Source organism: Uranotaenia lowii, chromosome 2 (assembly GCF_029784155.1).
Source record: "Uranotaenia lowii strain MFRU-FL chromosome 2, ASM2978415v1, whole genome shotgun sequence".
Classification (NCBI taxonomy): Eukaryota; Metazoa; Arthropoda; class Insecta; order Diptera; family Culicidae; genus Uranotaenia; species Uranotaenia lowii.
Window position 1 is genome coordinate 166,456,616 of NC_073692.1, and position 15,900 is coordinate 166,472,515.

The 15,900-nt window shown below is 35.9% G+C and overlaps 1 protein-coding gene across 1 annotated transcript in view; it reads right to left on the reverse strand.

The window, feature by feature from the left end:
* Positions 1–14,268, reverse strand: part of LOC129745155 (protein naked cuticle homolog) — a 503,284-nt gene extending 489,016 nt beyond the window's left edge. The window contains exon 1 of the mRNA XM_055738069.1: positions 13,948–14,268. Coding sequence (XP_055594044.1) covers positions 13,948–14,248 — 301 coding nt within the window. The 5' untranslated portion in view covers positions 14,249–14,268. The remainder of the gene's footprint in view (positions 1–13,947) is intronic.
* Between the last annotated feature and the right edge of the window lie 1,632 nt (positions 14,269–15,900).

The following is a 15,900-nucleotide window of genomic DNA, read 5'->3' on the forward strand; positions in this document are numbered from 1 at the left end:
GTATTCCAGCAGCTCGGAGTTTCCTTAATTTAACTTGAGTCAAAGGCTTCGTCAGAATATCGGCGATCATCAGTTAAGTAGGGCTGTAACCGATGTTGATAATCACATCTTCCTTCAGTTGTCGCACGAAATGATAACGGGTGTCCACATGTTTGGATCGGTTGTGGAACTTCCCTCCTTCCAATTGCTTCATGCAGAATTGATTATCCTCATAAACGGTAATTGGCTTTGATTGGACCATGTGGAAATCTCGTAGCAAACGATCAATCCACGAAAGTTCCTTACAGCATTCTGCAAGGGCGATGAACTCGGCTTTGGTGCTACTTAGGGCAACACACTTCTGCTTCCTTGAGCCCCAACAAATCGGACCATCACCCATCAGGAAAATGCAGCCAGAATTGGACTTCCTGGTTTTCGCGTCCCTGGACCAATTTGCATCCACGTAGACTGTCAGCTTCTGGTCATTCGTTCCAAGGTCTATTTGATGGTCTACAGTGTGCTTGAGATATCGCAGAATCCGTTTAGCCTCGTTCCAATCCGCTTGGCTGGGACTGCTAACAGATCGACCAAGGATCGATACACATACAGCAAACCACCGATTAAGCTGGCATACTGTTGGTTGTTTGGCAGCATCTCCGTCTCCTCCTTTTGTTGTTGATGGCCAGGATCCAAAAGATTTTTGACGGCTTCGCTTGATCCATTCTAAATCTCACCAAAAGTTTCTTGATGTAACCTTTCTGGCTGAGAGTAAACCCGACTTCGTCATACTGAACTTGAATTCCCAGGAAATGGTGATTATCTCCCAGAGATGTTACAATGAAGAATCGGTTAAACGATTGGATCAAATCTTCATACTGTTTCTCGTCTTCACAAGCGATGACCATATCGTCTACGTAAATGACGAAATAAATTCGTTTTCTATCCTTGTCCTGCACGTACAAACAAGGATCGTTGGCTGATTGCTTGAACTCGAGCTGCTTCAGAACGCTGTCAATTTTCTTGTTCCAGACATGACCTGCAGGCTTAAGGCAGTAGACTCCTCCTCAATAGACATACGGTGCCCGGACCATCCTTGTTGCCGACTGGTTTACGATCGGCCGGCATTGGGACCAACTCCCACGTTCCATTTTCGGTTGACGACTGCATCTCTTCGTTCATGGCGGCTTTTTAAAATCCGGATTTTTCACAATTGATGGCTTTCTTGTACGACCTCGGTTCGGTACAAATCTTCCTTGCTAAACTTGTTGTTTCGGGAAAACGAACAGGAAATTTACCTTTGGTACTACGAGTTAAACGTCTTAATGGTAATCGTTCGGCATCACTCTTGATTTGATACGTGGTATTGTAAGCGCTGGTGTCGGATTCTCGATCTTCAGCGTCGGAAAATGCATCGTCTTCGCACAAAACATTCTCGCTCGTGGGCTCTGGCTCTTTGTAGGCAGGAACTAAAATCGACTCGTATTCCACGGTTTTCTTCTCAGCTTTTTCCATCTCTATGAATCGGACGTCACGGCTAATCACAACTTGGTCAGTACTTGGATCGACAAACTTGAACGCCTTTGAACTGCGTCTTCTCCAGGATTCTTGATGGTAGAATGTTTTGCAGATACGTGGCGAAGTTGATTGCTTTCGCCCAGAATCGATAACCCATCTTGGCATCTTGAATCAAACATCGTGACATCTCTACCAGGCATCGGTATTTCCTTGTGGCAACTCCATTGTGCTGCGGGAATATGCAGCAGTGAACTGTTGAACAATGCCTTCGGTTACCGTCAAACGGGGCATCATGCAACAGCGGGGTTCGACGCAACATTTATATAACACAACACTAAATCAATTTTTAATTTAATGTATTGTTATAAAGTTATCTTTTAATGATCACAAAATGATGATGACATAATTTCTCACATTTTAAGCTAGTTTTCTTAAGTTTTTCATTTTTATGTAAAATTTGGAAAATCGAGCAATAAATGTACAAATTTTAACATTTTTTGATGCCGAAAAAAACTTTACCCAGTATGACAGATTGGCTTGATAATATTACCTACAAACTTTTTACTGGTTTCCTCATGTTATACCAACATTGTTGGTGTAAAAATATTTTTCGAACAATCACCCAATTTTTTAAAATAAATATTTTTAAAATTCCGTTAGGTGTCTGGGGTTAAATGCAACAAAATGCAAATCGAAGAAATACCTTGTAAATCTTGTTTCCATATGTTGGAATATGAATGTTTTGTACGTGTTCATAAGATTTTTCATTAAAAACAAAGTTTGTTGCAAGTTACCCCATTTTCTAGGGAGGGTGAAAATCGCATGTTTTTAGAAAATTAAAAATAACTGGAGAAACCTATAATTTTTCTAACTACGCCAATTTGATACCCCAGCATCCTTAAAACTTTTGATGCATAAGGGGTAGGATTAATTGTGAACATAAGTTTTTTAGAAGCCATTGAAGTTGAAAATTGTTGCATGTTGCCCCAGTTGACGGTATGTAAAACTTTCCCAACGGTTTTGCTTTATATTCGCCACCCTGGTCGGAACGAATTATCACTGGATTTAGGCCCAATCGGTTTCGTACTTTTGCAACGTACTATTGAATCTTCTCGTTTGTCTCGGACTTCCGCTTCAAGAAATAGACTTCGGTGAAACGAATGAAGCCATCGATCATCGTCAAAAAATATCTTGATCCGCCAATCGAAGTTGTATTCAGTGGACCTCAAGTATCGGTGTGGATGAGATTCAAAGTTTTCGACGAATCTTTCTTCGCTTTCGGAGGAAATGGCAAGCGCGCCATTTTACATTCCAAACAGCACTCGCACGTTTTATTTATGTCACATTTGCTAATGGAAATACCTGTTGCCAAACTTTCACGCACTATTCGTTGGGCTGCTTCACAATCTTCCAACTGCCATGCCAACTGTGGATACAGTTTTTCAGATGCAGGAACGCTTGCTGGGAATTCTCCTCCGGGAAACAAACCGCCAATTGTGTCTGCTACAGCTGCTACACGGCCGCCGCTTTGGATAACGCAGCCTCGTTGCTTCGTGAATATAACTTTCGCCCCTTTCGTGGTGAGTTTTCCGACTGAAATCAGGTTCGATTCCAAATCGGGGACGTAAAACACATCGGACAGGACCATTTATTGAGTCGCTTTAGCTTTATCGTATGCAAACATGTCGACGTACCCAGCCACGGTTCAACGACATTCTGTAGAACTAGTTCCCGATATGTATTTTGGTTGATCTTCACTCCTTCAGGGACAAAAACCAGCTGAGTCCGGCCATCACGGGAGATTCCGGCCCAAACCATCACCGATACTGGTTTCTGTCGCCAGGTGGCCATCAGCAAGTCGGCATGGCTTCGTGATCTGTCTGGCACTGCTTATTCACGAACTGCTGTACGGTGAAGAGTTTCTCGCCGGTAAACACGATATTCTTCAACCTTCCTTCCGCGGCCCTCTTCAGCAGCGCCTTCGCTCTTTTTCCCGTTCTTGTTTCTGCTTCATCGTAAGGTCTTGAACCTTTTGGATCTCGTTAGGATTGGTCTGAAGTTTATCTTTCAGGATCCGACGGAGACGTCGATCCGATATGTTGAGATTCTCTGCCTATTTAGTGGCACTACGACGAGGATTCCTCTTAAGGTGCTTCTTGACGATCTTCGCCATGGCAGGTGTCACTACAGTAGGTCGGCGTCTCCCACCATACCGTTTTTTAGTCTCTTAGCTGTACGGTATACAAAACTTCTGCACACACTTACTATATCGGACTATCTGAAACAATTTAATTCTGGTTCAACTTGTCCAAAAACAATGTTGAAAAGGTTTGTTACATTTATTTATCGGCCTTATCGGTGAAAAGAGATGTCCTTTTAAGTAGGGACATCTAAAGATTATAAATTCTTTTTGATGGACATTGTCGTAACCCTTTGCATAAGAATCGTCTTCAAACAGCGAGACCTCGACCAGCTTGCGGGCGGCCGCCGTCTTCAAAGCTGTTGGTTTTGGTTCGATTTTCGAACCGCTGCTTCGACCCGGCGCTTCCTTCTTCTTGGTTGTGGTGGTGGTGGTTGGATTATCCCTTTTGGCAGAGGGACCCAGGGCTTCCTTCTTGGTCTGCGTCTCCGTCTTTATACACTTTTTCATTGGTTATAAACAACCGTCACAAGAATGTCTTCCAAGGTGTGATCTATCAAAGAGATGTCCGTGATAGAGACCATCATCTCAGAGCTCTTGCGAAACCAACCAACTTTTGAAGAATTTTATATCTAAAATTAAACTTTTCTTCAAAATTACACTTATATCAACGTTTGTTTTGTAATGAATTGTTCGTATAGGTAAATCCCTTATAAACAGGATTGTAAATTAGTTACATTTACATAGTAATTCTAGCAATCGAAGGAGATATATCCATAAATCTGTGTGATTTTAGTGGGTTTTCGAATGACTTCTTCTTATTAGTCTTATTGTGCTATGTTTAATTTCAGTTTAATTTTATTTATTTTTAATCGCCTATCTCTTCAGATATAAGGTTAGATGAAATGAAAGATGGTGAAAATGAGCGGGTAGAATTTAATAGAAGCATTATCATCACACATCAAATTTTTTTTCCGCACAGGCCCGATGAGAACAAACTGAGAAGACTATACATCGATGGATGCGTTCCTGAGGAAGCTTATCTGAGCGATCACATATCACATATGATAAAGAACTTCTTATGGAAATGAAAGAAATTCATGAGACTCTTAAAAAAAATATTTTGGACTCAAAAATGTGGGTTTTAAGAAGTGTCTTATGAAATCCGGAAAAATATTTCTTCTGAGTTCACAATCTTAATTTGATGAAAATTCTCGCTGTGATATGATTTAGTTGATAGCATTCATCTTTAACAGGGTACATAAAATGTGACGAGAAATGTTCAAAATATTCTGAAAAAGCTAAAAAAAAAGAATCTAAAGAAAAAATATAAATTAAGTCTCCAAATTTCAAACAAATATCTTCTTTTAAAAAAATCTTACAACATTCATTGAAAAGCGAATTTTACTTTAATTTTAACAACACATATGAGGTTAATTCTTTAGCATGTAATGAATCAGATTTTAATCAATGAACTATGTCAACAAAAAACAAATTCATCCTTAATTTTAGAAATGAACACCTCCATAAAATAATTCTCTGCCATTTCGAAAATCAGATGTTCGATTGAAGAAAGAATGGGTTACTGATAACAATTCACCCAAAACTTCTACAGCTGATCAAATAGAATAATAAAAGCACTCCTCACTAGGAGCGCAACAGTTTGTCATACGTTCAATGCTAGCAACCATGCTCTTCTCAAAGATTTTATCGATTGAGACGGAGTTCCCATTCGAATGAAGATGGCATAAGATGGAACGCGCATGACCGTAGTCTTTTTAGACGGGTTTTCCACACGAAGATTCATCCCTCATTGATGAGTTCCCGGGAAAAAGTATTGACAGTGAAAGGTGAACATTCATTGGCAAAGGGATTACAGTTGGTTGAGTTGAACAAGTCGAAAACTGAATTGAACAAGTTGAATAAGTCCTTGTCGGGAATGAAAACTTTTTTTTAAACATTTTAGAGTTATTGCCAGGATTCAAACTAAGATAATAAAAATACAAATGTAGGGACTGAAATCAAAAGCGTACGGAATGATGCCCTTCATGTTAGTATTTGAGTCACTTTGGATTTTTTTCAAGAAAAAAAATCCCTAATTGACCAAGAATAATTTCGGCAACCCATCACTCACCTGGGACCGAGATCCCCCATTTCGACAACCCAAAGCTTACGTTTCCTGTTCTGCTCAACATCACCGATCCCTGGGAATACCCGGAAATTGTGGGAAACGATAACATGGCTAGGACTTTGACCAAAAGCAAGCAAAACGATGAGATGTGATAGTGAATTTTCCTGCCCCAAGTTGTTGCTGTTGGGGGAGTAAGGTGGAAACTTTTCTTGAAGGGATCCATCCATCTCGTAGAGTTTTCCGTTCCAGGAGCCTCGACAGGACCGGACAGCATGAACACTTTCTGCTCCAATTGGTTAAGCTCGTCTGTCGGTGTGTCTCCTGAATGAAAGGGATTGTTGATGGGGTGTTTGGGGAAAATGGGGAAACATGTACCTTGGACATATGTATGAATCCTACATTGTGCGAACCACACAGGACAGACAGAAGGGTCAGATGAAGTTCTTGCCAGAGTTCGAGTTTAGATTGAAAGTTAGCTCAAACTCATGCTGGGTTTTTGCAGCACATCAAGCTATTTGATAGGTGTGTGTAGAGCGTTTTTCAAGTTCACCGGTCATCAGTACATGAGAATGAAAAGACAACACGGATATGCTAGATTATTTCACTAGCTGGAAAGTTCCACCGAATAAAATCGAAAAGAACTGACGTTCTCAGAGTACACATTTTAACATTATGATGAATTTAGTTCATAAAGACATACTTGTCGAGAAATTATTAATTTTAACATTGTTTTTAATTAAATTTATTTCCACAACCTAATTGCAGTCTTCATTTAAAAAATGAATAAACACAAAGCTTCAACAATATTTGAATGAGTCCATATTTATTCCCCGTGGAAATCCATTCAATCAAGAATTTGAAATATCCTATTTGTTTGAGCACAGATCATGTACACTGACTAGGACTAGTTGGAGCACGTCGTTGGGTGGGATTACACGCTCTAATTGATATGTTTTACATTCTTGGCAGGAAAAGTCTTGTTTCATTATGCGTTCTTAATTCTGGGTTCGACAAGGAAATAATTGAAAAGTGAATCTCGAGAGCAGACATGGTTGAGAACTTTGAATGATGATCTGAGTATCCATTTCTTTTTTTCATGATATTAAATGTTTCAGGTACTACAAATTTCACTTTCTCTGGTGAAGTAATCCTCAAAACTTGGGGCCTATTTCATTATTTAATCGTGATATCTATATAATTATCATAATATTATTTTGAAGCTAGGTTTTTGTGATCCTAACACATTGCGTACAAACCAACGCTTCACGCAAGTGGGCTTCACTGAGAAGCATAAGTCATATGTAATATATTTAATAAAGAAACTTTATTCTACAAAATAATGTACAATATTTTCGATAACTCAAGGATACTAAATTTGAAGAAATTGATTCAACCTTTTCTGACATAGATAATGCCAAATTTCAGGGTTTTCGGGCTAAAATTTCTTCGCGATCCTTAATGTGATAAGAACTATATAATTTCAATTACAAAAAACTTTGCTTAATATTCTGCTTTACAAATCACAAATTTATCAAAACTGTCCGGATGTGAAAGGTTCTAGTTCTTCAATCAAAATTTTTAACCATCCAACCTCCCATCTTCTAAATACGTGATAAGAACTTTAATCGAGCGCAACTCATAAAATTTTTAGTATTCCACATGAGTATTCGAACACATTTCTCAGTTCAATTGTAAAATTGACTTTTGATTATAAATTATTCTTCAAATTCCTTCGAAACAGTGGGAAACTAGTTGTGCATTTAAAAATTTTTATTTTACATTTTTCGAACATTTTTTGTGGCATTTTTGTAAACGTTAGAAAAAACTCCAGAACAGATAAACAGAAAGAACTCCATTTTTTTTAAAATCCAATTAAAAATTCTTACGCTGAACATATCATTTCTTTATTTTCATTGAAATCCTCATCTTGATTACAAATGCCCAGTTTGTGTTTTTTATCTCCTGCTTTGACATCTTAAGATTATCAAAATGGCATATGAGACAGGAACTCTCACATTGACATAGATGTAAAAACTTTTCTATCGTACAAAAACTCCTTAGTTTTCATTTAATCTCTTGATTTCTTTCAAGAAATTCATTTTTCATGTAAATCATTTGTAGGTAATAGTCTTATTTTTCTTTTTTTTTTTTGCTTGCAGTCTTGTTTTTAGCAAAAACGACGTATTGATTTACGTCTTCAACGTTTCGATCCTTATTGGATCTTCTTCAGGGACTAAAATAGTGTTTATTTAGTTAGTTCTGCTGATTATTATTTATGCTTTCTTATCGAAAAGATGCCGTTTTCTTGTAAGTGTCGACTCGGCTGGTCGTGTATAGCTTTCTTTTGATCTGTTTTCCGAATAATTTAATTTAACTCGTGTTTTTAGATATAAGGTGTAGTGTAAGTCGATACACTACACCTTATATCTAAAAACACGAATTAAATTAAATTATTCGGAAAACAGATCAAAAGACAGCTATACACGACCAGCCGAGTCGACACTTACAAGAAAACGGCATCTTTTCGGTAAGAAAGCATAAATAATAATCAGCAGAACTTACTAAATAAACACTATTTTAGTCCCTGAAGAAGATCCAATAAGGATCGAAACGTTGGAAACGTAAATTAATACGTCGTTTTTGTTAAAAACAAGACTGCAAGCCGAAAAAACTCCCCGAAAAAACATATTTCCAGTCGAATTTTTCTACCACAAAAAAAAAAGGTAATAGTTCAAAATTTTGTGTTCAACAACAAAAAACATTATTGAAGTCGAATTTTAGGTTTGGTTGGAAGTTTTGGTTGGTGTTTGTGTTAATAGTATCTCATTATTTTCATAAAAGTTCTAAAATATTAATAATTGTTAGACTAAAATCATTATCAACTTTCGAAAATAAGTCTTAAAAGTTTCCAGTGTTTTTTAAGCTTTTGAAAAAGAATATGGGTTTTTTGAGTCTTCATTTGTAAGAAAAACTTTTTAAAATTTTAATTAATGATTTATTTCATTTTGAAAATCCTGTGAAAAATATTTTAATCAAAATTTAAATTTTTCGAAGAACGTTATCTTGAAAACAAATTCACATTTTTCAATAGTGGTTGTCAGCTGTCTTATGTTTTTTCTTGGGCAATTTTGAATTTGAATTCCGATTCTTTATTCTACATTTTGTACCTGAATAGAAATTCTGATTTCCTTATTTTAAACCAAATTTTTTTCTTAATTTAAAACAAAAATTCCCTCCAATTGTGAATCAAAAAGGGCACTTTATAACAGAATCCTTAACCAAAAATCTCTTATTTGAATTTTGAGTTGAGATTTTTACTTATTTAAGATTAACTTTACTGATCAGTACTAATAAGAATTAAGGAAACAAAAATTTGACGAAAATTAATTTTGAACCAATTAGCTGTCCTTGAGTCAGTTCAGAGTCTTGATATCTCAGAGATATAAATTAAAAAATGTGTACTGGCATGAATGTATGAATATTCTATAACGCCTGTTAGAATTTCTATGATAACATAATTATACTTACTCATTATGCGTTTAACTTATGCTATCATTAGAAACTACTTTCAAACTAAACTTTCTTCCATAATACTTTTCCGAATACAGAAACTAGAATGAATCATTCCAATGTTTTTTACAAAGATACAATGTAATATTTTATCAATAATAATATTTTCATTACTTTTTATGGAAACACTCTAAAAACCCATACTAGATAAACTCCCTAATCGGACCTTGAGTGGCAATTAGACATTCTTCGCCTAAAATAGCTGATTCTCTTTTGTTTTAATAAAATTTATATTTTTAGAAATCTTGTAGTGTAACTTAAATAGGCAATTTTATACCGGTTCTAGTTGTGTTATCAGATATGCGCTGCGAAACTTTACAAAAATATCATTTAGGTATATATATATACGATTCTTACGGCATTTGTTTCACATTTTATGTGGCCATTTAAAATAAAAAATCAAAATATATACCCTTTTGCGCTACGCATAGCTTCTACTTTAAACTTTCTTGGATGCTTAGTAAATTTTCGTGAAGTATTCCTTAACTGATCTACAGTATATTTCCCAAAGCATGTTTTTTTCTATTTTTTCGTTTTTTCGGTTTTCTTCTTAGACTTTGAATAACGGAAAACTGAAGTGTTGTAGCTGAATATTTGTAAAAATCGGTTGTAATATAAGAGAGATGTAGTGGTTTTAATCAGGATACTCCTGGAACTCTTATGGATGAGGGTTTAAACACAATCATTTTTTCAGACAATTGAATTTTCAATTTTTAAGGTATTTGAGGTTTGGTTAAGTGAAATAGAATGTATCTAAAATCCAAACTTTTTTGTCACTTATAAAAGGGGAGCATAAAAATGCTGATCAAAACTCATTAAAGTTCTATCAGTTTTCTTAATAAAATGTTTTAAAAAATAAAATAAAAAAGAATTTAAAAGTACCGTCTGCATCAAAAATGGGCCCAAAGTGCTATGAATCTTTAAAAATTATGTTTTTTTTAAATCGGAAAACTGAAAGCGGTCAAATTTTAGTGAAAAACCTGAATTCATTCAGCAAATTCAGTTCTATCATTTGCTGTATGAAGATATTCAGCATTGACTTTTCAATCAAGTTCAATGCTGTGAAAACAAAATCGTTACTTAAAAATATTTTGGAACATTAGCATTAAAATTAAATCTTTAGATCATAATCGATATTTGAACTTAATCATCTTCAAGTTGATGATTTTGATGGGAAAGATGGGAAATTTGAATAAATTCAAAAGTGCTTAAAATTTATCTCGATATTCTGAAAACCAGGTTATTGAAAAAATAACTGAAAATTGTACTAAATGATTGGACGTTACTTTCTTCTAAGCAATGTACAGTGTGGAAAATTGAATATAAAATTTTGGGAAAAACATTAATAAATAGTTTTGTAGACTCATAACGTTACTTATCTAACGGAAAAAATCTTTGTAATTGAAAGCTGTCAACGGATTTTATCGGAACCATCTGGGCAAAGTTTAATTTGATCTTAATAACTCAACATTAAGCTATTTTATTAATGTTCAAGTTGAATGAAATTTGAGATCATTGACATTCCAAATAACTAATCAAAAACCATTATATTATTTTAAAAGACCGTTTATAGATAAAATGATCGTAAAAAGTGATATGTTTTGTCCCCCTTGATTTTATTAATTCTTTCGAGATGATCATAAAATTGAAACTTAGGAATGTACTCAACAAAACTAAAAATTTCAGATTGATAACAAATGCATTCAAATGATTACAAGGTTTTTATTAGAAAACATACCCTCCATAAGGTGTATCGGTAAAAAAAAATACTTTTTATGATAGTGGAATTATTTGTTATGCACTCAAATAACTCTTGTAACATTTCATCAATATGAAAGAAACTTTCAAATAACATTTTAATGTTTCCTAAAATTATTTTGGCATATTTTTTTTCTGTTAATACTCAGTGTTACAAAGTTATGATCCATATTTTCTTGTTAAATAATAAAAACAAAATAGCAGGGGAGATTGGAGTAACGGAGGCAACCCTGAATATCTCAGCTGTGTGATGAGATAAAAATCTCAATCCAACTGTCATCGTCGTTGCTTTGCGTGATCCTGTTATTCTATATGTTGTTGACTTAATTACGCATTATATGCTTCTTTTATTTATCAATCTTAAAAAAGTTAAAAACATTTACTTACATAATTAAAAAAGCACCAGCTAATTGCACCAATAGGGAACCAAAAGCTCATAACAAAAATATGCTCATATATGATCTTAGTTTTTTCATGATCTTTAACGTGGAAAAGGAATTTTTGATGAAACATCAATAAGTCACCTGGGGATCGTGGGCCACACACCTTGAACCACCTTAATATATTTTTATGTTTTTATACACAATAAGAACAAGTACGATTTCCCTATCTTTACAGTTTTCTTATGCCATTTGAAGAGTTATGAAATTTTTTTTGTCCATCCTAAAGGGTGATACGGTCAAAATTTGGTCAAGGGAAAACGCGTGTAAATCGTTTATCTAAAAATCAAATTAAATTTCTTTTTCAAGTTGAATTAGTATGAAATTCAGGAAAAATATTCAGTTGGGCTTCCCCTTTTCCAAATCCTAATATCCGGGCCTTACGCTTAACCCCTGCCATCAGATTTTGTGCAGCCACCTTGTCCACCTTCATCGCCGCAGAAAGCCAGTTTGCCTTGATTTGCTGCTCGTCCTTAGCAGTTTTTTTGGTCTTCTTTAGGTTCCGCTTGACAATAGCCCAGTATTTCTCAATTGGGTGGAGCTCTGGCGTGTCGGGAGGATTCTTGTCCTTCGGAACCACCTGCACGTTGTTGGCGGCGTACCACTCCATAGCCTTTTTACCCTAATGGCAAGATGCCAAGTCCGAAGCCACAGGTACAGATGGATTGCCAAACCAGATATTTCTTCGCGAACTTTGACAGTTTCATTTGCTTGAAAATATCTGCTATCTTTCCCCTTCCTTTTGCCGTATAAAAACTCCTGTCCCGGAAGCTGCTTGTAGTCGGCTTTGACGTAGGTTTCGTCGTCCATCACCACGCAGACAAACTTCGTTAGCATCGTCGTGTACAGCCTCCGGGATCGCGCTTTGGCCGTCGTATTTTGTTTATCATCGCGATTTTGATTCACTACCTTCTTGTAAGTCGATAGTCCGTCTCGTTTTTTGGCTCGATGCACGGTTGTAGACGATACATCCAGCTTATTTGCATCATCTCAGAGAGAGAGGTTAGGGTTTCGCTTGAAACTACCGACAACTCTCTTTGTCGTCTCAGCGGCTTGCGGTTTTCGATTTCCCACCGATCCAGACTTCCTGGCTGTCGACAAACGTTCCTCAAACACTTTAATTACATTTGTTACGGTTAATTTGACAACTTTTAGTGATTTTGCCAGCTTTGCGTGCGAGTAGCTCGGATTTTGCGATGCGCGAGCAAAATTTTGATACGCTGCTCTTCTTCCTTGGACGGCATTTTGACAACTGAATAGTGAATTCCAAAATCAAATAGGAGTAACATTCTACCCACATACACACCTTCAAAATGAGGGGTGTTCAGGTTTTTTTATGCAAAATTAAAAGAAATACGTCAAGTTGACATTGACCAAATTTTGACCGTATCACCCTTTAAGATTTACGAAGCATTTTTAAACATTAGTTTAAATGAAGACCCTTTACAAAGAAAGAATAAGTAACTATATTTGTTACAATTTGCTTTTGGTTGAAATGCAACCACCACCTTTTTTCACTCATGGGGGGTAATTAGTATTTTAATAACCTAAGTTTCACCTTGTTTATGTTCGAAATGTCAAATATTGATCAATAATAATTGTTTGATAATTATCATTCATACTTACATAGTTTCATAAGTCTTTTCAGTTGACTTACCTGAAATGAAAAATTAGAATCGAATAAGTTTCTAGAATAACAAACGTTGTTCAAATTAGGTGGTCTTCACCTAAAGCCTTAAAAAACTTTCGACATAATTTACCACTAACAGTGTACCCAAAATCCGCCTATTTCAGTGCAAATTCTCCCCGAAACCAAAACCGTGACATCAAATGCAGTGCAATATCCGGGGAATTAAACCCCCTCAAATTGCAATAGAAAGAGAGAGAGAGAGAAAAAAAAACCTTTGGAGGTGTTTCCAAGGGCTACTGCAAAGTTTCAACTACCAAAGTGAAAATAAATATCCACTTCTCTGATATCCGCCGGCCATGGGAGCTTTGGCCTTGGGGCGTAAATCGTTGATCCCACCTGGGATGTTTGCCAGCAACTTTTTTTTGGGTTTAGGTTGTTTTTTCTAGGTTGTAAGGTGTATTTTATCGTTGAACCGTTAAATGAATGTTTGCAGCCAAACTATCCTTGGGCGAAAGTTAAGCTCAAACCGATGAATAATATATAACATATGTAGGTAGGCAACCAATTTTTGCCGTCATTTTGGTGGTTCGGTGACCTACATATGGTGGGGAATATTGGTTAATTGATAAATTGTTAATTTATGGGGACTTGTTAGCCAAATGGTCAATTGCCAGAAGGGATTTAATTTTCAATGTTCACATTTTTAGATTAAGAAAAAAAAATATTTTCAACAACTTTCTCGAAACGGGGTCATTAACATTGCTAGAACTAAACTAGAACTCACCGTAGATATGATAGATCGGATCATCGGCCCTGCTCGGTGGGAGAACAATTTTCTGGGACATTTTCCGAACAACCAGTTGCTTCCTGGCATTCGCCACCAGAATGGATGAAGAGCGATCGCCCGTTTCCGGTTGAACTGTCGAAGGGTCCATCGTTGGGTCATCCATTGGAAACAAAAACTCTGCCCTCACACTGGGGGTGCTAGGTGAGGACCCACTGGTGCTGCTATTGCTCGATTCTGTTGAACTTTTTCGGTCCCCTTCGTTATCCATCAATCGGGATGGAGCAAACTTTTTATCCATTTTTCCCTGGATGCTGGTGGTTGATCGGTTGAGTGGGTTTTTTTCTTCTTTTTTCACTTTCGTTTATCTTTTCCTATAAGCTCAAAGAATTGATTTTTTGTGCTGCAACCTAAACGGTTGGATTGTTTCATTCAACTAGGAATCAAAACGATTAAAACCCATTAGTAAAGTCAAAACAAAGAGCTTCACTTATCATTCACTTTACGTGTAACAGTCAAACTTTTTTTTTCAATAACCTGTAAGCATTTGTTAATAAACTTCATCGAGGACTCTGAAAATGAAAGCATATTACTCCCAGTCGTTGGGGACAATGAAACTTTGCAGTTCATTTTTGACAAAATTGCTAATTTGGGATTGAATCAAATAAATCACATAAAAAACCAGAAAAATTGCTATTTGGACCTTTTACTAACAAACATTTATGAAGATTTTTGCGTAATTGAAGCGCAAAACCCCTTTTGGAAAAACGAGGCTTTTCATACGGCGATTGAATATTCCATATTTATACATGAACATCAAAGACCCAACGACTGCGTATATGAAAAAGTCTTTGAATACCAATCTGCAAATTATGAAAACATTAAGAATAGATTAAACAGTGTCAATTGGCAAGAAATTTTTAGGAATGAAGGAAATGTCGAAACTGCTGCTGACGTCTTTTACAAAATTTTATTTGGAATTATATCACAAGAAACACCATTGAAGAAATGAAGACGCCACCGAAACTCTAAGTACCCGGTCTGGTTCAACAGACAAATCATGAACTTAAAGAATCGGAATCAGAAAGCACATAAATTTTACAAAAAGCACAATACTAATGAAAATTTATCATCATATTTGAACCTATGCGATCAACTGAACTTGGCCATCAGCAATGCACTTGAAGAATACAATGCTAAAACTGAACTTGAAATAAAGACTTGTCCAAAGAATTTTTTCAACTACGTGAAAACAAAGTTGAAAACTGGGAATTATCCGTCAAAAATGCACCTTGACGAACATGTCGGTGATAACTCGGAGCAAATTTGCAATCTTTTTGCAAATTTCTTTCAAGAAATTTATACGACATTTAATGAAAAAGATCGTGATCGCGATTATTTTCCATTTTTCCCAGAATTCTCAAGGGACATTAGCATTAATCAATTTCATGTGCAGGATATTCTGCAAGGACTTAAAAATTTAGACGCTTCGAAAGGTCCAGGACCAGACGGAATTCCTCCTGTATTCATAAAAAGTTTGGCAATGGAACTAACAGCTCCATTGTTTTGGCTTTTCAATATGTCATTGGAATCAGGAGATTTTCCTAAAATTTGGAAAAGTTCATTTTTAGTGCCTATATTCAAATCTGGTCGAAAGTCTGACATTCGAAATTATCGCGAAATAGCCATTATCTCTTGCATTCCAAAGCTTTTTGAAGCAATGTTAAATGAAAAATTATTGGCCCAAATTAAGAACCGAATAACTGACAGGCAACATGGCTTTTTCAAAGGCCGTTCAACCTCAACTAATTTAATTGAATTTATAGACTTTTCATTGAATGCAATGGATAGTTGCAACTGGACTTGGTAGGCTGTGGCCGTCGATGACGGTTGTATTTTATTTTGGCATAAAAAAAATTTAAGACTCTCAAACCATCCTTTAAAATGTTCATT